The 23,827-nt window shown below is 43.1% G+C and overlaps 2 protein-coding genes across 2 annotated transcripts; both read left to right on the forward strand.

Moving 5' to 3' along the window:
• Window positions 1-6,429: 6,429 nt before the first annotated feature.
• On the forward strand, window positions 6,430-9,561 carry LOC137095528 (lens fiber membrane intrinsic protein-like). The gene is made up of 4 exons (XM_067462287.1): window positions 6,430-6,727; window positions 7,831-7,995; window positions 8,300-8,434; window positions 9,100-9,561. The coding sequence occupies exons 1-4, from the start codon at window positions 6,553-6,555 to the stop codon at window positions 9,159-9,161; spliced, it is 537 nt and encodes a 178-aa protein (XP_067318388.1). The 5' UTR covers window positions 6,430-6,552; the 3' UTR covers window positions 9,162-9,561.
• A 3,302-nt stretch (window positions 9,562-12,863) lies between these two features.
• On the forward strand, window positions 12,864-22,748 carry LOC137095657 (protein NKG7-like). The gene is made up of 5 exons (XM_067462420.1): window positions 12,864-12,886; window positions 14,752-14,996; window positions 19,325-19,474; window positions 20,917-21,051; window positions 22,678-22,748. Exons 1-5 carry the CDS (start codon window positions 12,864-12,866, stop codon window positions 22,746-22,748), a joined length of 624 nt encoding a protein of 207 aa, XP_067318521.1.
• The last annotated feature ends 1,079 nt before the right edge of the window (window positions 22,749-23,827 follow it).

The raw sequence follows: 23,827 nt of genomic DNA on the forward strand, positions 1-23,827 counted from the left end.
AGCCAGGTCTTAAAAGAGTTTCCCTGAAGCTTAAGAGTAAGGGGTGCTGTTCTGATGACACTGGAGAGGGAGTTTCACAGCCACAGGGCCACCACTGAGAAGACCCTGCCTGTCGTCCCTGCCAACCGTGCCTGTGATGGAGGCGGGACCGAGAGCAGGGTCTCCCCAGAAGATCTTAACAATTGTGCTGGATCATAAAGGGAAATACGTTCAGACAGTTACGCTGGACCGGAACCGTTGCAGTGGTTCTCAACCTGTGGGTCCCCAGACGTTTTGGCCTTCAACTCCCAGAAATCCTAATACCTGGTAAACTGGCTGGGATTTCTGGGAATTGTGGGAAACACTTTGGGGACACACAGCTTGAGAACCATTAGTTTAGGGATTTATAGGCTAAGGCCAGCACTTTGAATTGTGCTTGGAAGCAAATGGGCAGCCAGTGAAGCTGACGTAACGGGTGTTGTACGTTCCCTGAACGCCGCTCCGGTTAATAATAATCTGGCTACTTGAAGCTTCTGAACAATCTTCGGAGGCAACCCCATGTTATTCCTTTAACACATTGAAGCCTAACAAAGAAAAATTACATTGTGATTGATTGTGTTTTGTATTTCATTGTCATACAGCTGGTGATGTTTTCCTGTTCTCACGTGGATCCGTTTGCCCCATCTACAGAAAGAGAGTTGCAAACATGATACGGTGTTGGCTCTGGGATGTTTTGTTGTCTTTGTTCCCGTATGACACGAGGGGTGAATCTATAGCAGGCATGGGCAAACAGCCCTCCAGGTGTTTTGGACTTCAATTCCCACAATTCCTAACAGCCGGTAAGCTGGCTGGGATTTCTGGGAGTTGAAGCCCCAAACACCTGGGTGATCAAAGTTTGCCCATGCCTGGTCTACACTGTAGAATTAATGCAGTTCAACGCTACTTTAACTGCCATGGTTCAATGCTATGGAATCATGGGAAATGTAGTTTGCTGAGGCAGCAACACTCTGGTAGAGAAACTAGTGTTAAAAGGTATTTTACAGGGTAGATACAATCTTGTGGAGAGAAAAAGCAGAATATAATAATAATAATAACAACAATAACAACAACAACAACAATAATATACAAAGACTGGAACAAGCCAGTAAAGATGGTCCCAGTGGTGATCAGTGCACTGGGTGCAGTGCCTAAAGACCTTGGACAGCACTTAAAAACAATTGGCACTGACAAAATCACCATTTGTCAGCTGCAAAAGGCCACTCTACTCAGATCTGCACACATTATTTGCTGATACATCACATTGTCATATAAACTTGGGAAGTATCCTATGTGTGATCCAATGCAAAAGCCAGTATAGTGATCTTGTTTGCTGTGTACTACTCTTGTGTATCTAATAACAACAACAAACAAACAACAGTAATAGATGCACCCTTGGTTAAATCAAAATCTCTATTTGGAATCTATGTCTTGTCTTAGGCTGGATCTACACTGCTATATAATCCAGTTTAAAGTAGATAATCTGGATTTTTAAATATGGCAGTGTAGATGGGGTCTTAGGGATTTTTGTGTGTCAGGAGCGACTTCAGAAACTGCAAGTCGCTTCTGGTGTGAGAAAATTGGCCGTCTGCAAAGACTGCCTAGGCTATGGGATGCCCTGATGTTTGACGTTTTTACCACCCTTATGGGAGGTTTCTCGCATGTCCTGGCATGGTGTGCTGGAGCTGACAGAGGGAGCTCAACCTGCTCTCCCCAGATTCAAACAGCTGACCTATCGGTCAGCAGTCCAGCCGGCACATGGGGTTTAACCCATTGCGGTAGTGGGGGCTCCTAGATAGGCAATGAATTCCTAGAAAGTGATCCCATGAAACACTGTGTATTGGTGACCTCCTGTGGCTGAATTGAGCTCTGCTCATTTGTTGTAAACACAGATATTTAAAGTGCATTGCACAATATACTGCTCAAGTATGTCCCCCAATTTATAACAAAGGTTTAAGCTGCCATCTGACAAATATTAGTTGGAAAAAAATGTCAACAATTCCAAGCAAGAATCACAAAAAATTAAAAAGAGTCAGAAGTAGCATAAATTGATAAACGTTGGTGAATGAAAAACATTAGGAACATTACTAAAAATATATTTTGTTTGCTATGGAAAAGTCACACTGTAGATTCTCCAATACATAAGTTTGTCCATTGGGACGGTCTGCAAAATTTCACCCCTGGTTTCCAGAGTCATCCAAGTACATCCAGATACACGGGAAAACCCTCCTCTGAATAAATACAGTTGGGCGTCCCCTGAGTGACATTCCTTGTAAACGTCTAATCTATCCAACCCCAAAGCATTGCTTTTTATGCAATGATTTGACACAGAAAAAAATATCATAGACTAGGCAGGTATCTCAATAAAATGTGAACACATAGACTAGGCAGGTATCTACTTGTAATATTTTTGTCACTTTACCTGTTCTTGTTCTTTGGAAGCAGAATCTAGATATTTGGGGCCTCAAGGAAAAGATCATCGTGGTGGGGCCACAGTTTTTTTTATTGAGTCAGCGCAAAATGCCCCATAGCAGCTACACTCTTGATTCCCAAGCATCATGGTGAGCTGGGGCTGATGGGAGTTGTAGTCCCAAGAGATGCGGAGGTTGCCAGCTCTGGTGTTCCTAACAATGCAGCAATGCAAGGCAGCAGCTCAAATCCCCTTTCTGGATGAGTCGACTGATCTCTAAGCAAGTCAATTGACTAATATAGGGTTTCGTTGTCAGTGGGTGCCTTTATGGAAGCCTGGCTGCCCCCATGATTGGAGAGTCAGCAGTTTTCATTGCCTCCAGAGAATGCTCTGCTGTCGGTGCATATTTGCATGTTGGAAGCAACCACACTGCTGTGTTTCGTGCAAACTTCACCTTCTGTTTTCAGTCAGGCATAGAGACCTTTGAACATACCCAGCAATAGATACCATAATTGGAGTGGCTTGGAAACACTTTGTGGGGAGTCCAGAACACAAAGACAAGAGTGGAAACAGGTGACTCCCAGGGTGTCCAGGTAGGACTATCACCAGTTGGAGATGTGTTTTCTGTTTTGGACAGCAGCTGAAGAAACGACAAGGGGTGGGGATAGATGGGATTGTTGGAAATACAATGTGCTTTGAATAAATGTTGTACATAGCTATATAGCCAGTCCCCAAGTTACAAACAAGATAGATTCTGTAGGTTTGTTTTTAAATTGAATTGGTTTGTAAGTCAGAACAGGGTCAAACCACACTTTAAACATTGGCATGGATGAGAGCTTTAAAAAATGGCTGCTTAATAGGCTTGTGCAATCCAGATAAACTGTGATCCATTTCAGTGTCCTGGATTCCAGTGGGGGTCCTGGTTGGTTTTTCAGGAACCTCCTGAATTCAGAAGGACAGAAATCCATTTTGGATCTGGGAAGTCAAAAGATTAGTTTTCTATCCGACCCATTGGTGATAATGAGGGGAGGGGACTTCCCACAGGCTCAGCATCCCATCATTTTAGGCATTGTTGTCCTTATATCCTTCATTAAGACCTGGATTAAAAGCACTGAAGTTAAGATACCAGTCTTTCTGTGATCCTTTCCCTTTTGTCTGTAGAGGAGACCAGGTTTAATGCTTTGTTAAAGCTGTTTCTACTCTACAAGAGACAAGGTGCTGCAGGTGATTTCCCAAGGCATTTTAAGGAGGTTTCTTATTTCCCAAGGAAGGAAGAGGGATCGACCTGGAGGTATCTTAACTTGGGCTTTCTTTAAAAAGCCCTCTCTTTGGAAATGCTGGAGTGGTGCCTTTTCCCCCTTCACACTTTCCTTCTAGCAGCTGCCTCCCTCCCTGCACTCCATGTATAACCAAAAGCAGCCGGTTTTCGACAGCCACTGTTCTGTTGTGACTGGTAAAAGAATGGCAGCGAAGCCCATGCCATTACAGGCTTCCAAACTAACTTGTTGGGAATCAGGAGCTGTTAGGTTCAAAAATAACCTTCTCTGGGGGTGATTCCACAAAAATATAGCAGAGTGCCCGATGCACAGTTCATAAGCAACAGAAACTTACGAGCAAGGATTGGCTTCCATTCGACAGGATGGAACAGGATTGCAGATCCACAACTTCATAGGATCAAAAATAATATGCTTATTAAAGATAAAAGAAATCCATTCTTGATAGGAAAGTTTCTTGAAGCTAACTAGCTTCACGAATCCCCCTCACTCTAATCTATCCAGTTTAACTGCTCATTGAGAACTGGAGACTTGGGCAGTCAGGGATGAAAGCCAACACAACTGAACAAGCCAAAGGTAAACATCCATAATGAATCTGTGCCCAAGCCTACTGCAAATACATCTTCAAGCAGACCCTGACCATTTTATTTCCTCTCTGTTATCAGATAATTTTATTTCAGAATGGTATTCTTTGATTCTCAGTAAAATTGAAGCAATTGCCAGTCTTTGGACACACTCTTAATGCTAACAAATATGGAAGCCTGCAAGTCAGTCAAGAGCAGACTTTTGGATCTTGACATTCATAATCTGACTTTTGCAGAAAAGACAACTTATTCCTCTACCACATCATTAATTCCATGCAACATGGAATAGATAAGCTTTTGCTACCACAAGGAAGGGTTAAGACCCATGTAGCATTTGTTTTTCTGTATGTGCCCCTGTTCAGAAGATTGAACCTCACTTCCTGTTCCTGTGATAATTGGATTTTGAAAAATGTGGCTTGTTGTGAAAACAAGGATTAGAGAGAAAGCTTCAGTGGGGACACCTTTTCTCTATGATAACTCTTTCAGAAATGAACGTCTTTCCCCCATTTGTAATTGTAAGTCATTTGTAAGTTGGACGTTTGTAATTCAGGGACTGCTTGTAGTTGGACTTAAAATGTGCTATGAATATATAGGAGTACTAATGTGATGTTGTTTGAGTGTTGGATGAGGATACTGGAAGACCAGGGTTCAAATCCCTGCTCAAAGCTATGAATTCAAAGTATTCATAGAGACAGTTGTGCTATCAATACATAGAAGAGCCAGTATGCTATAGTCATTTGAGTGTCAGACTAAAGGCTGGATTTACAGTACCAAATGATGCAGTTTGAATGGCATTATTTGGAAGTGTAGATTCAGGCTAAGACTTTGGGAAACCAGGGTTGAAATCCCTGCCCAGGCCTGGATTTCCCTCTCTCATCCTAAGATCAAGATGTAGTTCGCTTTCTGAGAACTCCATGTTAAGGTAACTGTAAATCAGAATGTACACAACAGCTTGAATGTACACAAAAATGCATGGAAAAGAAGGGGGGGGGGGACATTTGGCCTTCCAGTTGTTTGGCCTTTGGACTGCATCTCTTGTAAGAGTAAGCAATGGTGAGGAACAAAAGGAGCAGCCTTACATTGAGTCAAGCCATCAATCTATCCAGCCCAGTAATGCAAATTCTCGCCAGTAGCATTGTCTCTACAATACCTGTAGTATTTGGGTATTCCTTGTTAGTCTCCTATCCAAGTGCAGTAGCCTTTGTTTTCATCTGAATGACATAATGATAGAGAGAGGAACAAGGAGAGAAACAAACCTTTGTCTGAGGTGAGTCTCGTGTCAAAACAACTGCCTTTGTTTTCTTCTGAAATCAGATGAGATTATGCGTCTTCCGGGTAGTTTGCTAGTTGCAATGATAAGAAATGATGGAAATTGGAATACTTGGAGAGCCCACAGTCCCCATCATGTATCCAAAGCCAAAATGAAACATATAGAACTATACAGTTCTGAGCATTACTCTAGAAATACAGGACTGGACCCTTGTAGTTCAGAGAACTGGTAGGATGGTTACTTCCCTACGTTCAAGGGGACTTCACGAAGGATGGGTTGAATTAATTGTCTTGGACAGTTTGACGGGACTTCAAGTTGCAGTGGCAGTATAACGCTGGAGAGAACTGGGTTGTTTTAGGTTTTTTCGGGCTATATGGCCATGGTCTAGAGGCATTCTCCTGGAGGGAACTGTTGGCTTACCTTCCTTTGTAGATATCTCAGAAGGTTTAGTGCAACAAAACTACTTAAATCTGATTTTCCTCCCCGGCTCTCTGGTTCCACTGTCTGGTTCCCTATCTCGTATACACAAAAGGAGAAGGCAGGAGGTCAAAAATAGGACACAATGAATCAGTTCATCTCTTCTGTCTAAGAGGAAATTCGATGCCAGACTGAATCATTTTGAAATCTTAGTTCAAAGGCACTCTCCAAAGTCTCTTTGCCCCCCCTCCCCCAAATAGTATTACAAGCAGTAGTGAGCAAAGTGTGGCCTGTAGGCCATTTGTATGTCCTAGGGCTGCATTTTTAATCTCCAGAGGCACCACCAAGCTCTCTAGAGCAGAGGTTCTCAACCTGTGGGTCCCCAGTTGTTTTGGCTTACAACTCCCAGAAATCCTAGCTGTTAGGATTTTTGGGAGTTGAAGGCCAAAACATCTGGGGACCCACAGGTTGAGCACCAGTGCTTTAAGGAAAACTGAAATAGCAACCCTGCCAACTTTCTTGCTTCCACCTTTCCACTAACCCTTGCATCTCTTCCATTGCTTCTCCAGAATTAAGGCAGGGATGTACAGCTTCATGGGTGGAGGCTTACTCTGTGCCTCTGTGGGGAACGTCCTCCTGGTGGTGTCTACAGTGACCGACTATTGGATGCAGTACCGGTTCGCTGGCACCTTTGCTCACCAGGGGCTCTGGAGGTACTGCTTCCCTGGCAAATGCTACATGCAGATGGAGAGGATCGGTAAGAGGCGGCTTGGAGCTGGGGGTGCAAAAGGGAGCCCAGACTTCAACTTGACAAGCTTACTTTTTGGACTACAGCTCCCAGAATTCACTGGGGAAGGCTTTACTGAACTGTAGCCTTCCAGATGTGTTGGATAGGATAATCATTGGGCAAAGAACCATATCCTAATTGTTAAAAACATGTCATGTTTTTGGGAAGAGATGGGCAACTGTACCAGATCAGGGAGCCAGTGCAGACTGTCCAAACTGTTCAAAGAAGTGAAAAGTAAAAAATAGAATTGCCCAAAACATCATTACCGGTTTTATAATAAGTAATTGGAATTAAATAGGACCGCAAGGCTTCTGCAGTGTATTTAAATGATGAATTGCTCATCTTGGAGGCTGTAGGGGAGGCTTCGTTTATTTTTGGAGAGACAAGGGGCATTCTGGGAATGTGAAAGAGCCAAGGGCCACAAAAACAGCATTCAGAGGCTGGATGTAACCCCCGGGCCAGACTGCTTAAACACAAGAAAGGGAAGGCATTTTCAGACCCAAGGGTGGAGTTAATTTCACATTTCTTTGGTAGTAATAAAGTACTGACCCAATGGCAAAAGGTAGGTGTCAGATGGTTGGACTCTCTTGGTCTCCCTCTTGCCATTTTTGATTGTAAATTTAATTTGTTTGTTTTTTTTAAAAACATAACCTTAACTGAAAATGTGAAATAGTTTTTAAAAATATTTTGAAAAATTGCTGAGCAGCAGACGTACAAGAGGGCTTATGTAGTAATGTGACCACAGCTTGGCAAATTGGTGCACCTGCAACAATCCATGGATGTGCAATAGCGAGGGTTCCTATTTTAGTATGTTGCCACTACAGTGCATGAACAACTGCTGTGGAATAATAGGCTTCTGCAATAGTGTCTCCAGTCTAGAAGCTCACAGTTTAGTTGAGAAGGTACCAGGATGACCGTGTTGGCTGGATGCCCAAGGAAATGCCTCCCCCAGTCCAACGTGGGTCTGTTTCTAGGCTGTGCCTCAAAGGTGCCAAACCTTGTGCTAGCAACTATCATGATGAAAGATTGTTTCTCTGAACCTTCCATCACCTATCAGTGAGCTGCTCTCTCAGTCTTATTCCCTTCAGTCTACTGGAACACCATCCGGGCCTTCATGATCCTTTCTGCCCTCACTTGTTTTGCTGGCGTCATTACGGGGATTCTCTCTTTCGCCCAGCTCTCCACTTCTCAGCGCTTCAATAGGTCCTTTGTGGCTGGCGTCCTGTTCTTTGTGTCTGGTAAGTGCCTTTTTCGTGTGAGTTGCCTCCTTTCCAAACCAGCTCAAACCATGTAAACAACCTAAAATACTCTTTCTCAGCCAGGTCACCACTGAGTTGTCATTTTTGTTGTTGTTGCTGCCAGCATATTCAGTTGTTGTATTTCATCCAGCAATAATGTCCCAGGCAGGACTGAGATGATCCTAAACTGACAACCCTGCCTGATCCAATCTTGGCTATCATGATGATTTCCATTGTTTTGAAGACTAAACTGCATCCTTTTCTGTTCTCAACTTTCTTCTCTCTCCTCCACTGTCCTACCCAGCACTGTTCATAGCTTTAGCAATGGGCCTTTACACCGGAGTCACTGTCAAATTCCTGGGCAAACGGTTTGGAGATTGGCGCTTCTCCTGGTCCTACATCTTGGGATGGGTTGCCCTCTTGTTGACTTTCTTTGCAGGTAATCCTGGTGCTTTTCACTCTTGAGAAACAGTCTTGATCCCATTAGCACTAGCCCTTCCAAAGGTGAAATGAAAGCCTGACTATTGCCCAGGCCTGTAGCGAGGGGGGGGGGAGGGGTGTTAGGGGTTCAACCACCCCCCCCCCTGAAATTTTTCAGGTTAAAAAAAATAAACCTGGTTTACTCATGAATTTTAACTGGTTAACCAAATCCCCATGCTAAGTCTATGAGACGCAATAAATTAAGAGTCCTTCCAGAACTGCAAGCACTATCTCAAGCAAATATCGACAATTTATTCACACTGTCATTACTTGCAGCAATAGCCGATGTAGCGAAGCAACCAAGTTGGGGGGGGGGTAGATTTGAAGGCCCTCATGAAGGAGACCAGACTTGGTGGGGGTGGTTGACAGGGGCGGAGCTGCAGGCTATTGAAGGCTGCTCTGCCCCTGCTGTGCTCTTTGCTTCAGTGTGAGCTAAGAGGCAAGTTTCATCCCCCTCCCCGAAATTTTCAACCCCCCCCCCAATTTTCAAAACTCCCCCCCCCCCCGAAATTTTCAACCCTCCCCGAAATTTTTTTTCATGTGATGCTACAGAATTATTTCCAATGTGAAAAGAGTATATAACCTTTCACCTTTCTGTTTTCTATCTTGCCTTCTGATCCGCAGGTATCTTTTACATGTGTGCCTACAAGATTCACAAATGCCAGCGCTTAGCTGGCATCTGCTAACTGTAGAGAATGCACTGAAACAGAATGTATGAGTTGCATCTGAAAAACCAGGGACATGGAAAGGGATGGAAATGCTTCCAGAAAAACACCAACCATTCAAGACTATAATGTTTACAGACAAACACATCCCTTGACCTGTTTTCTGGTGTAGCGTAGAGACAAACAGCATAGTCTGGTGGTCCATGATTTGAATTTCATCTCAGCTTTTGTACTCACTGGGTGATTTTGTTACTCCCTTCTTTCACCTTGTCTGGAATCTAAGAACAATAATACTGACTGATCTAGGCTCTGCATATGAAGTGCTTGGAGAAGGAGCCTCCCCAGAATAAAAATGAATATGACGGCATAGAAAGATAAACTGGAAGCACAACACTTTGAGTTATTTTTAATAATGTTGATATTTCCCTCAAATGATTGTACTTTTTCAGGTTCATTATTTAAATGTTAAGTTTTAAAAATCTTAAATAAAATATTTTTTAAAAACACCTCTGTCTAATAGAAATAGTCATCTATTTGAAAATAAAGGACATTAGCCTTAAATTACAAGCATGCCAAGATTTGCATGGATCAAAGCTGTGGTGTCCCTGGAAATGTAGTTGCATTTTCTCCTATTCTTGTTTTGCCAAATAGTACCGGTGCCTCCCCAAACTATATCTCCCATGGTTCCACAACAGGCAGGGGTAAACTAAGGCCTGCGAGCTGGATACGGCCCTCTGGGCCCTTATGTCCGGCCCTCAAAATTTGCCCCGTTGTCTGAGCCTAAGGATGTGGCAGCCTGCTGCGTCCTTATGCCAAAAAGATGTGGGAGGAAGGCATGCAGCGGTTGGGAGCCCTCTAGAGTCCTCTCAGTCACCATGTGTGTTCCATGGGCCCTCCATCCGCCATAAGGACAAGGCGAGTGGTTCTGTCCCAATGCTGGGAGAAGCCCAGCATGAAGAAGGAGGCAGGTGATGAGTGGAGCTGCTCCAAAGCTGCCTCATCTATCACTTGATTCCCCCTTCTCCCGACATCAGGACAAGACAAGGCCTGTCCTGATGCCAGGAAAAGCATTACCTGGGTGAGGAGGCAAGTGGCGGGCGAAGCAGCTCCAAAACTCCCTCACCTGCTGCTTGCTCTTACATCTCCCAGAGTCAGCAAAAGGCAAGGCTCCATCCAGATGCTGGCAAAAGGGAGAAGCAGGCAGGGGCTGAGGGACCTCCAAAGCATCACCTTTTTTCCAGCATAAGGACTGGGTGAGCAGCCCATCCTTATGCTGGGAGGAAAGCCTGAGGGTGATCCTAACTGTGAGATCTGTTCAAAAGTGGAACTCTCTGCCCCGGGGTGTGGTGGAGGCTTCTTCTTTGGAGGATTTTAAGCTGAGGCTGTATGGCCATCTGTCGGGGGTGCTTTGCATGCGATTTTCCTGCTTCTTGGCAGGAGATTGTACTGGATGGCCCACAAGTCTCTTCCAAATCTTTGATTCTATGATTCCATTATACTGCTATAGGAATAATTAGGTCTTCTGGCCTGCCCCTCCTGACCTGACCTCACCCTGCCCCTCCTGCCCCCAACCCAGCCCCGCCTCTTTCATGGCCCACCCCACTCCCAGTCCCACCCCCTTCTGGGCCCACCCCACCCTCCCTCCTGGCCAGTCCCAGGGCAAAAAAGGGATGTTCCATAGATATATATACACCTCACTTGCCTCATTTCTACAAACCTCTGAACAAATCTCTGAGGGTGCCTGCCATAGATGCAGGCAAAACATCAGGCGAGAATGCTCCTGGAACATAGCCGTACAGCCCAAAACACTCAAAACAACCCTATGACTAGAATCCTGGAATATAGGATTTCATGTAGTAGTTAGAATTCTCTGCCAGTAAATTTTAGTGCTTCACCAAACTACAAATCCCATGATTCCACAGTTAACATGAACATAACATCACAGGACTATTATTCTGTAGAATGCAAGTGAATCAGGTTTCAGATAAAGCATAGAATGCCACCAGCCTTTATATAACAACACAGTAGTACAGATACATACTATGAAAAAGATAAAGAGCACAATCCATTTTGTAGAATTTCATATGTATTTTTTTTTCCATGTCAGGAGTAACTTGAGAAACTGAAAGTCATTTCTGGTGTGAGAGAATTGACCATCTGTAAGGACGTTGCCTAAGTGATGCCCGGATGTTTTGATGTTTTATCATCCTTGTGGGAGGCTTCTCTCATGTTCCCACATGGGGAGCTGGAGCTCACATCGGAAGCTCATCCGCGCTCTCCCTACATTTGAACCACCGACCTGTCTGTCTTCAGTCCTGCCGGCACAAGGGTTTAACCCACTACACCACCAGGGGATTCATCAAATGTAAATATGTCTGAAACATAAAAAGATGGGTGGGGCTGAATTCGTTAGTGTTTTTGAAAAACAGCAGCTTTAATCCTCGGATTAAATCCTTATCTTCAAGGCAATATTGGAGTACAGATAGTTCTGGCAGCAAGGAATAACCTTTAGCAAGTGATTAATCAAGGGCTGCTAATGCCGAGGGCCAGAAAAAGTCCAAAAAAAGCATCTCACACCAACAACATCTACATGCATCTTCTGTGCAGAGGAATTCTGAAGCTGGAACAAGGCAAATAAAAGCAGACTTTGAGCAAAATGGGTTTGCAACCAGAAATTATCCTTATCATACCACTTTTTCCTCAGTCTTGGACTCAATGCAGCTTATTTTAAAAAAGCACAGCATACAGAAATGTAATTGAGCTGTCAGAAAGCCAGCATAGTGTAGTAGTTTTGAGCATTGTATGCAACTCCGGAGAACGGGATTTGAATCCTTGCTCAGCCATGAAACCCACTGGGAGATCTTGAGCAAGTTAGCTTCCAAACAAGGCAATAGCAAACCTCTTCTGAACAAATCTTGCCATATGATGGGTCGCCTTACAGCCACCACAGGTTGGAAACAACTCCAAGGCACACAAGAAGAACTAAATGCAAAGGAAAGTATTTAGGAAAGGGATTTCCTAAAGCAGCCAGCAAGAAGGCTGTCTTCTGGGTTCCCACAAAAAGATAAGGGTGGTGGTTCAGGGAGAAGGGCCTCTTCAGAAACATCTTGAAGAATGGACAGATTCATATGGGAGAATAATATCCTTCAAATAACCATGGCCAGAGTCAGACAAAGCAGAATGCTCTGCTCTGTCTTCTCCCAATGCTCTGCTCTTCTCCCATGTGAATCTGCCCAAGCTCCTTCTTTGGAAGCTTTTAAACAGAGGCTGGATGGCCATCTATCGGGGGTGCTTTGAATGCAACTTTCCTGCTTCTTGGCAGAATGGGGTTGGACTGGATGGCCCATGAGGTCTGTTATCTTGAATCCTGGAGTTCATTCGTGGCATGCCAGCTGTCATAGATGCAGGGGAAATGTCAGGAGAGAATCCTTCTGGAACATGGCCATACAGCTCGAAAAACTTACAGCAACCTAATGGGGTTGGAATCTGCTCACATAAGAATGCAACGATGTGAAGAAAGATGTGACATGCTTTCCAAAGATTAGAAGAGATCAGCACTCTTTCCATTGTTGGCTGCCCTGAATCTGATTGGCTGGAATCCCTGCAGGTGGCTGGTTGGAATTCCCACACTTGGCACTGGATGGGACAGTGGTGGTCACCGAAGTAACTGTCCTTGATTTCAGGAAGAGAACACTCTTTTGCCATCGTCCCCTTTTTCCCAAAATGCTACATCGAAATACAGAAAGGTGTGGCTGAGGGAGAACCTCTTCTGGGAGGAAAAAGTGGGGAAGGGATTATCCTCATTCTTAAGGCTTCCATGAGAAAGAATACAATTTGAGGAGAACGGCTTGTTTTCTGCTTGACTCTTATTTGCAGTCATCCCACATCATGTGGCACCTCAGTCTACAAAGCATGGCTGGAGTCTGTCTCCCATTCCCACAAGATATCATTTCCAGGAGCTTTTAAGCCCTGCCTGTTAAGTCCAATGTCTAAGCCACCATCTCAGATTTCTAAGACTCCTCGAGAAACCCAGCAACCCAGATAGATAGATAGATAGATAGATAGATAGATAGATAGATAGATAATGTGGATAGATTCATAGATACTCCGTGTGTAATAATGAAAATAGTGATCACATCTGGATCCAGGTTTTAAGACAGTTCCTGTGTGCCTTTAAAATCCACACAGCTTTGGAGACTTTTTCTCACAGCAGGAAAAAAATGCTAAAATTATATACTGTTTATTTCATAAATGAAATTAATGAAGAATCAGATTCTATTTATCCTAAAGCACAGTGGTTCCCAACCTGTGGTCCGTGGAACTAAAATATGGGCCTCAGCCTCATTGTTACTACACTGTAGTAACAATGGCTTCAAACTACAAGAAAGGAGATTCCATCTGAACATTTCGAAGAGTGTGGTGGAGGCTCCTCCTTTGGAGGCTTTTAAACAGAGGCTGGATGGCCATCTGTAGGGGGTGCTTTGAATTTGATTTTCCTACTTCTTGGCAGGGGGTTGAACTGGATGGCCCATGAGGTCTCTTCCAACTCTATGATTCTATGTTGCAATGAAAGCAACAGGTCTTACAAAACCCTCTTATAGTGCCGAGGCTTCTTAAATATGGTTTTCTGTGGGTGAGAAGATGGCGACTACTGGATGGCATATGTTCTGTATCAGAAACGAGAGCTGATGTGGTCTCTCTAATGCAATTTTTAGCACCCCAAATAACCAAACCAAATCTAAAGTTGGCCAAAAACTGATTTGTAACGCTTTTGGTACTAATGTTGGAAAGTGGTCCCTCAACAAAGTGTTCCCTGGTTAAGAGGTCCCTGGTAAGAAAAAAGAAAAAAAATGGGAACCACTGCTATAGCACAGTTCTATAGTCTATCTATGTATCTATCTATCTGTCTCTAGAAGTTAGCTTGGATTTTGTAGAGAGCATATGAAAGAGAGATCTTCTAGATACTCTGCTATTGTCAGTTCTGCACATGTCTTGCAATACGTGAGAGGAAGTCATAGGGAGGAGGGAGCAAGCTTATTTTCTGCTGCCCTGGAGACTAGGACACAGAACAATGGCTTCAAACTACAGGAAAGGAGATTCCATCTGAACATTAGGAAGAACTTCCTGACTGTGAGAGCCGTTCAGCAGTGGAACTCTCTGCCCCGGAGTGTGGTGGAAGCTCCTTCTTTGGAAGCTTTTAAACAGAGGCTGGATGGCCATCTGTTGGGGGTGCTTTGAATTTTATTTTCCTGCTTCTTGGCAGGGGGTTGGACTGGATGGCCCATGAGGTCTCTTCCAACTCTATGATTCTATGAACGTGACTTTCTTGATTGACTTGATCCACTCATGCTGCAGCCTTCCTCTTTCTTCCAATTTACCGAGTATCACTGTCTTTTCAGTGTACCAGGTAATCTCATGATACCTGCTGTACTTTTATCTAGCAGGATTGCAATTTAACAAGAGCTTTGGAAATGGTGTTTTTGAAAGATTGCAGTGCCTAGAATCACCTGTTAGCCCCTTCAGTGACAGCTGGAGGGTTTTGTGAATTGTCTTCCAAGAAAGTAACACTTCCGAGCTCCATTAATGATGCTGCCTCTGCCCCTTCACACAGAGAACATGCCACCGTTTCCTTGAGAGACACAAGTAGCGTGGAGTCACAGCAAGCAAACCCATTCTTGTCAGATCCCTTGAAGTTCAGCAGTGGGATTTGCTCTGCAGGTAGTCTCGTGGTACAATTCACTTCGCTGAGTACGTCTTACTGGATGCTGGAATCTACCCGCAAAGGACTGGTCCATGGTGGACTCTGGAGGATCTGCTTGGGTCCAACATGCACTTTCTATCGGTTCCATTTATTAGGTAAGACCTCTCCCGCTGTATGCCTTGAAGTCATTGAAGACTTATGGTGACTTTCATGGAGTATTCTGAAGCTGAGAAAGTGTGACTTGCCCAAGGGCTAAGCAGGGATTTCAATCCTGTTCTCTAAAATCATAGTCCAAGATATATATTTCATTATGCCACACTGGTTCCACTAGATATATGTGTCAATGAACAGATATATGTCAATTAATCAATTGACCCAGATCAATCAATCAGTCTTTATTATGGTTTATGACCATTCCTTAAAAAAATACCAGATTAATTGAAATAGAAGAAGTTTTATGCATATGGAATTTTATAGTGTTTCCCTTTCCAATTTACCACCCCCAAATACAACTACAATTTTGAAAAAAAAAGTTTTGTATGAAAGGCCTGTGTTGTTATTTTCTCCAATGACCTCAAGGTGGCATCTATTCATATTTCTGCACTGTAGAATGAATGGAGTTTAATACCACTGTAACTGCCATGGTTCAATACTATGGAATTACAGGAAGTGTAGTTTTACAAGATCTTTAGCCTTCTCTGCCAAGGACTGCTGCTGTCTCATCAAACTACATCTTCCAGGATTCCATAGCATTTATTCATGTCTGTTAAAGTGATGCTGGACTGCATTCATACTACAGTGTAGCTGCATCATTTCACTTTAACCTTATAACAGTCTTTTATGTCGACTTAGTTTGAGAAATGCGGAATGACCCCAGATTACTCAGTGCACTTTGTGGTTCACTGCTCTAGAATCTAGATCTTCTGAGTCCCTCACCAGTGTATCCCATTGCTTCTAATCAATATATACCCCAAAGCCACCCATCATGACCTCAGTGCCCCTCAGGACTCTATGGCCCCAAGGGGTGTGTAGTTCAGTGTGTGGGTCAATTTCACCACATTTTACAGTTTTCCACCAAGGAGAGGGATCTTTCCATCATGAGGTGACCCAGAATTGACTTCTGTGCCAATTGATACAATGGTCAAACATGGAAGGTTTAACCAAGTTCCATATAATGAACCATTTTATATCTGTGGAGAATCAGAGGAAGAAGATATTGCACATGTACTGTTTAGTTGTAACTTGTACAAGAAATAGAGAAAACAATACATTGGGCCATATAGCTATATAAATAAAAATGTATTGTTCGTTTGTGGGATTAACATAACTAAAAAACCACTGGACAAATTGCTGCCAAATTTGGCTGCAAGACACCTACTAACCCAAGGAGTGACCATCACTCAAAAATTGATTTTGTCATTTGGGAGTTGTAGTTGCTGGGATTTATAGTTCACCTACAATCAAAGAGCATTCTGAACTCCACCAATTATGGAATTGAACCAAACATGGCACACAGGACTCCCATGACCAACAGAAAATACTGGGTTTGGTGGGCATTGATCTTGAGTTTGGGACTTTTAGTTCACCTACACCCAGAGAGCACAGTGGACTCAATGATGGATCTGGACCAAACTTGGCACGAATATTCCATATGCTCAAATATGAACACAGATATAGTTCGGGGAAAATAGACCTTGATACTTGGGAGTTGTAGTTACTGGGATTTATAGTTCACCTACAATCAAAGAGCATTCCGAACCCCACCAATGACAGATTTGGGGCAAACTTCCCACACAGAACCCCCATGACCAACAGAAAATACTTAAGGCCATCCAGTCCAACTCCCTTCACTAGGGCAAGAAAATGTAATCAGAACCCTCCTAACAAGCCATCCAGCCATTCATATAGACAGATATATGATTCACACACACACAGATACAGTATCATAGATTTGAAGGGGACCCCTAAAGAAGGACAATTATATGTTGCATGTTCCGGAGTAGGCAAACCAGACAATCTCCACATCAACACTGACAAAGGAACAGCAAGAAATGCTATTACCCACAAGCATAAAGAAGTAACATATATTAGAAACCAACACTTTCTCATTACGTATCCAGATCACCAGACTGGGCCACAGCAACGTGTGGCAGGGGATGGCTAGTCTATATAAATAAAAATGTAATGTGTGTTTGTGGGATTAACATAACTCAAAAACCACTGGATGTACTGACACCAAATTTGGACACAATACACCTATCAGGCCAACAAGTGACCATCACTCATAAAAACACTGAAAAACACAGCGGAAGGGACTTAAAATGCCAAAAAAAAAAAGCAAAAAAGCAGCGCATATGCAAAAATGACTCCCCGACAAACAAAACACACAATAGCATATCTACACCCTCTTCTGGACTACAGCTCCCAGCATCCCTTTGACCAGGCCCTTTAGGAGAGGAGGATGATCCAAATGCAAAGCTTCCAAGATGCAAGCTTTCTTCGAGAGCATTCCAATCCCTGCGTATTTTCAATTTCCTATTCCTGGACTGCAACTCCCAACAATCCTCCAGACAGATAGATAAGATGGAGATAGATAGGTAAGTAGATAGATAGATTGATCAGGAGGACTGCTGGGAGTTGCAATCCAAGAATAGGTAGAGAAGGAAGAAAAGGGAGAAATGGGAAGGGAAAAAAGGGGGGGGAAGGGAAGAGGAAGAGAAGGAAGAAAGGAGAGAAGGAAAGAAAGAAAGGAAAGGAAAGGAAGGAAAGAGGAAAGGAAGGAAGGAGAGAAAGAGGAAGGCTGGCCACAGCATCGCGTGGTGGGCACAGCTAGTTATTAATAAAACACATTTGGATCTGTATATTAAAATGACATCTTTATTGGCAGGCCAGAATGCTAAAATAACATACAGAATGGCCCTTTTCCTATTTAAAGCAACACCGCTAAGAACTGAATATTTAGAGTCGATTGGGGTAAGCTGTAGGGGTGATGCAGATATTTGATCTGGATCAGAACCTTTTTAACAGCTTGTTTATTTTAACTTATGTTGTACTGTATGTGTATGTGTTTGTCAAATGTTTTTGGTACGGCCAATGGCCTAATCAATAAAACATACCAGTGACTTCTGTGTCACTTCCTATAAGAATTTTTAAAAATCCCATCTTGGACATCAGAGAGAAGAGAGGGCCTAAAAATATTGCTCCCCATACTCCTTGGGGTTTTTTGGGGATTATCTTTCTTAATTCGTGGAATGAAGTGAAGGTGAGCCTTGCAAATCTCCCTAATCTTCACGCTAGTATTGGAACTTGCTAAAGCAACCATTCCCTCTAGATAGCCCTTGCAGACAGGGCCGTAGCCAGAAAAAAATTTTGGGAGGGGTTGAAATTTTCGGGGGGGGGGGGTTGAAACCTGCCTTCTAGCTCACACTGAAGCAAAGAGCACAGCAGGGGGCAGAGCAGCCTTCAATAGCCCGTAGCTCCGCCCCTGTCAACCTCCTCCACCAAGTCTGGCCTCCTTAACGAGAGCATTCAACACACACACCCAACTTGGTTGCTTCACTACATCGGCTATTGCTGCAAGTAATGACAGTGTGAATAAATTGTCAATATTTAAGGCCTTGCATGGTCTGGGGCCGATGTACCTGAGGGGCCGCCTCACCCCCTACGAACCCCAGAGATCCCTTCGTTCTGAGGACCAAGATCTATTGGAAATTCCCAGTGTCAAGACCTTGCGTCTAACAGCAACCAGACGCAGAGCCTTTACAGTAGTGGCATCATCACTCTGGAATACTCTACCACCTGAAGTCCGTGCCTTGCGGGACTTATCAGCTTTCCGCAGGGCATGTAAGACATATCTGTTTCGATGGGACTTTGATCTCTGATATTGCTGTTTTTAAATTGTTTTAAATTGTTTTAAAATTGTGTTCGATTTTAGCCTGTTATTGTAAGCCGCTCCGAGCCCCAGGGGAGTGGCAGCATATAAGTTCGAACAAGAAATAAATAAATAAATAAATAAATATTTGCTTGAGATAGTGTTTGCAGTTCTAGAGGGACTCTTAATTTTTTGCATCTCATAGACTTAGCATGGGGATTTGGTTAACCAGTTAAAATTCATGAGTAAACTGGGTTTTTAAAAAAAATCTGAAACTTTTCGGGGGGGGGGGTTGAACCCCTAACCCCCCCCCCCCCGCTACAGGTTTGCTTGCAGACCACGTATGATTGTCCTTTGCAGAAGTGCCTTTCTTTGTTCTGATATTACTTGACCTCCATTTGGCACTTCTGTGGAAATTAGTTGGTCATTGTAACCACACCAAGCCACAAAAATTTGTACCTCCTTCCTCTTCACTCTGAAGAAATCTTGCCAAGGAGGCCTCATGATAAGTTCAGCTTAAAGTCACCATAAGTTGGTATGAACTTGAATGCATACAACAACAATAAGTTAAGATGATCCCAGCCATAACGCTTATTTTTTTCTGGCTCACAGCCCCCCAAATCCATGTGACCCGAGGATTTCTATTGATGGCTTGTTTCTGTGGACTCATCTCATTGCTATGCATTTGTGTCTCTTTTGAACACAATGACTTATACGGCATATCAGTGGTCCGAACCGCTGCCTTCTTGAGCTTCCTTACAGGTAATCATTTTGTTGGGCTGTTGTAGATATAAACTACATGCCTGCATGCCTGCAAGAGATCCCAAGTCAAATTTTCAGCATCTCCAGGTACAGCTAGAAAAATCTCCTGCTGGAAACGCTGGAGAAAAACTACCAATGTACATAATACTGAGCTAGATACAGTGGCATCACTATGGTTGATGGAGCCCCCAGTGGTGCAGTGGGTTAAACCAGGGGTCCTCAAACTTTTTAAACAGAGGGCCAGGTCACAGTCCCTCAAACCTTTGGAGGGCCGGATTATAATCTGAAAACAACATGAATGAATTGCTATGCACACTGCACATATCTTAATTGTAGTGCAAAAAACACTTAAAAACAATACAATAATTACAATGAAGGACAATTTTAACCAATATAAACTTATTAGGGAAGTGTGGGCCTGCTTTTGGCTGATGAGATAGGATTGTTGTTGTTGTGTGCTTTCAAGCCATTTTAGATTTAGGTTGACCCTGAGTGAGGGCCGGGTAAATGACCTTGGAGGGCCGTATCCGGCCCACTGGCCTTAGTTTGAGGACCCCTAGGTGAAATCCTTGTGCCGACAGGAATGAAGACTGACAGGTCAGAAGTTCAAATCCGGGGAGAGCGTGGATGAGCTCCTTCTGTCAGCTCTGGCTCCCCATGCAGGGACATGAGAGAAGCCTCCCACAAGGATGGTAAAACATCAAAACATCTGGACAACATCCTTGCAGATGGCCAATTCTCTCACACCAGAAGCGACTTGCAGTTTCTCAAGTTGCTTCTGACACACACATATACACACACAAACCCACAAACAAAGTAGGGTTGATGACATCCTGTGTTAGGCATGTAGCAGGGGGGGGGGGCTTGAGGGGCTTCAGCCCCCCCCCCCCCGAAATTCTCATGGTGGTTTGCGAAAAGGCCTTACTGGTGCATTATTTAAACTGTTATGTTTATTCATATCATGATCTGATCACCCTACTCAATATATCCCATATGCATGGGGATATTGGGGTAATGATACAAAAGGTTTGCTAGGGTAGACCCTCTTTCACTCAGACTCAGCGATTCAGAAGCTACAGTTGGGTGCAAAGCCCTCATTCTGAAATGCTTTCCAAGAGAGATCATACTTACTCCATCTTTTTGAAGTGTCTAACAGTCAACAAAGTCTCTACTATGTCTGGTTCTTCACTTAAGGGAATTTGATCTGGCCATTTTCAAATTTGCTTTTAATTGTCTGATTTTAGAACTATATTCAAATAGGAATTTTGGAATATCTTGATTGAATTTTAATTATGTATTTCATGTCTCAAGTTTTGACATTCATATAGCATCAGTTTGGGAGTGGGGTGGTGGTCTGATAGGTTGAGAGGTGATGAATAAACAAGAGAAGTAAAGAAATACATTATTTTCACATAACTTCTGTTTCTCTCCTTTGGTTATAGGCTTCCTCATCATGATTGGCATGTCTATTTTCACAACTTTTTACAGGAGATCCAAAGCTTATACAGAATTTTTACTCATATTTGGTTCCTCTTACGGCTTGGGCTGGGCCTCCATTCCTTTGTATGCAATGACTGGTGAGTTGTATTTGTGACCCAGGACTTTCAGGTCAGTTGGTTTCTACTTTAAAGCAGTTGCAACATTTACGTGGAGCTGGAGATCTCTAGAAACCACACCGCAAAACTTTTTTTTCAGACCTTCTGTTGCACAATTTTTCTAGTATGGGCAGCCCCCAAGTAATGAACAAGATAGGTCCTGTAGGTTTGTACTTCTTTATATCTTTATATGCAAATATACAGAATGGAGGACGACTGGCTCAACAGCAGTACGTGTGAAAAAGATCTTGAAGTCCTCATGGACAAGAAGGTAAACATGAGCCAACAATGTCACACGACGGCAAAGAAAGCTAATAGGATTTTGGCTTGCATAAATAGGAGTCTAATGTCTAGATCCAGCAAAGTCATGCTACCCCTCTATTCTGCTTTGGTCAAGCCACACCTGGAATCACGCTGTGTCCAGTTCTGGGCACCACAATTGAAGAGAGATGTTGACAAGCTGGAATGTCTCCAGAGAAGGGTAACTAAAATAATCAAGGGTCTGGAGAATAAGCCCTGTGAGGAGTGGCTTAAAGAGCTGGGCATGTTTAGCCTGCAGAAGAGAAGGTTGAGAGGAGACAAGATGAGGGCCATGTATAAATATGTGAGGGGAAATCATAGGGAGAAAGCTTGTTTTCTGCTGCCCGGGAGACCAGGACACGGAACAATTACTTCAAACTGCAGGAAAGGAGATTCCACCAGAACATGAGGAAGAACTTCCTAACTAGGTCGTTGTAGGTTTTTCAGGCTGTATGGCTATTTTCTAGAAGCATTCTCTCCTGACATTTCGGCTTCATCTACGGCAGGCATCCTCAGAGTTTGCGAGACCTCACAACCTCTGAGGATGCCTGCCATAGATGCAGGAGAAATGTCAAGAGAGAATGCTTTTGGAACATGGCCATACAGTCCAGAAAACCTACAACAACCCAGTTAGGAAGTTTTTCCTCATGTTCAGATGGAATTCTGGTCATGAAAGCCTTCGACAATCCAACTTCCTAACTGTGAGAATTGTTCAACAGTGGAACTCTCTGCTCTGGAGTGTGATGGTGGCTCTTTGTTTGGAGGCTTTTAAACAGGCTGGATGGCCATCTGTCCAGGTGCATTTAATGTGATTCCTGCTTCTTGGCAGGGGGTTGGACTGGATGGCCCATGAGGTCTCTTCCAACTCTATGATTCTATGATTGTATCTCCTGAAGTCCTTTCAGGAGAAGTCCATAGAGTCATCTAATAGAAGTTGAAGGTTTGTCATTTGTTGATGCACCAGAGCTCTCTGGATTATCATCCCAAACACAGATATACTGGAAATCCTTGATGGAATCATGACAAAGTGGAATTGTAATGTAACGTGAAATGAACTTTGGATGTTTCAAATTATAGAGCTTCAAGAGACTCCAAGGGTCACCTGGCCCAAATTCCAGCTATATCTAATATCCACAACTAAAACGTCTTCTTAAATATTTGCAGTGGAAGAGATTACACCACATTCCAAGGTAGTCTATTCCCCTGTTAAACAGTGCTTATCACCATTACATTTTCCTATGAAACAAGCAAGAAATGTACCTTATCTTAGGAACCATGAAATAAGTTCTTTTTCTCTTCCTCCTCTAGGTATACTGCTAGTACTGACTCACAAAACAATTGTCTCTGAGCAATGGATCCAGTCTTCCCTAGATATATGAAGAACTATAAGTAGCAGATTGTCTGGTTTTGTAGATGACTATTTCAAGAATTGGTTTGTTTTTGTCTTATAGTTGGGTGTCATGTAACTTTATTGGGAGTATCGGAAGGGTGGCACAGTGAATTACAATGAATTTATTGTTACAGTTCATATGTAGTTGCCAGATCCCATGGTTTGACCATCAATAGTGGATTTCAGGTCCACTCCTCCTCTTCCAATCAGATCAAATCCCTGTATCTTGTTGTGCCCAAACAAGGTAAAGTAGGTATATCTTTTTGTAGGGAGGCAACATATTATTTGTCTCTGCTCTAGAAAAGAAAGAGAGTGGCCTTTGAGACAAACTGTGATGTATATAAACCCAATGATAGGCTATTAGAAAAAACCACAATTTGCCCAATCCAGGACATGAGAAGGAGCAAAAAGGACCAGTAGGAAGCACATGGACCTGAAGACATTTTGGAGCAACTAAATGATTGTTTGAAAATACACGTGAAGGCTAATTCTGGTTTATGGCAGCCATTATTTTTTGTGTCCACTGGAATCACTCATTGGTGTTTGTTTCCTGCAAGTGGAAAAACGGAAGTCCAGCAGAGTTTTGCAGTGAGACTGTACATAATTCTTTTGTGATTAAAGAGGATATTTTTTGTTGTTAAGGTCTGCGTTCATTTTTCATCCAGCAAGTGGTGTAATGGTGATAAGCAGGGTTGATTCAATCAGGACACACTTGGATTAAAATTTCCTGGGTTGCTGTGAGTTTTCCAGGCTGCATGGCCATGTTCCAGAAGCATTCTTGCCATGAATGACTTTTCAATAATTTTAAAGCATAGGTTCTTTTTTTTTTTTTTTGCAATTTTCAGTGTGAGAGGGTATATCAGATTACAAAAAACATTTAGATAAAGAATGACATACAGATTCTATGCAATTACATTGGATTTACAATTACATTGGTTAACGAACAAACAAAGTGGAATTACATTTTCACTCAACATTCACACACGTACACGCATTCATCCACATGCATCCAAAATATTACCATATCCTTTTCTCCCTCCTTGGAGAAGCACCTGTTAGGCCAGATGC

This window comes from Anolis sagrei, chromosome Y (genome assembly GCF_037176765.1).
Source record: "Anolis sagrei isolate rAnoSag1 chromosome Y, rAnoSag1.mat, whole genome shotgun sequence".
Taxonomy (NCBI): Eukaryota; Metazoa; Chordata; class Lepidosauria; order Squamata; family Dactyloidae; genus Anolis; species Anolis sagrei.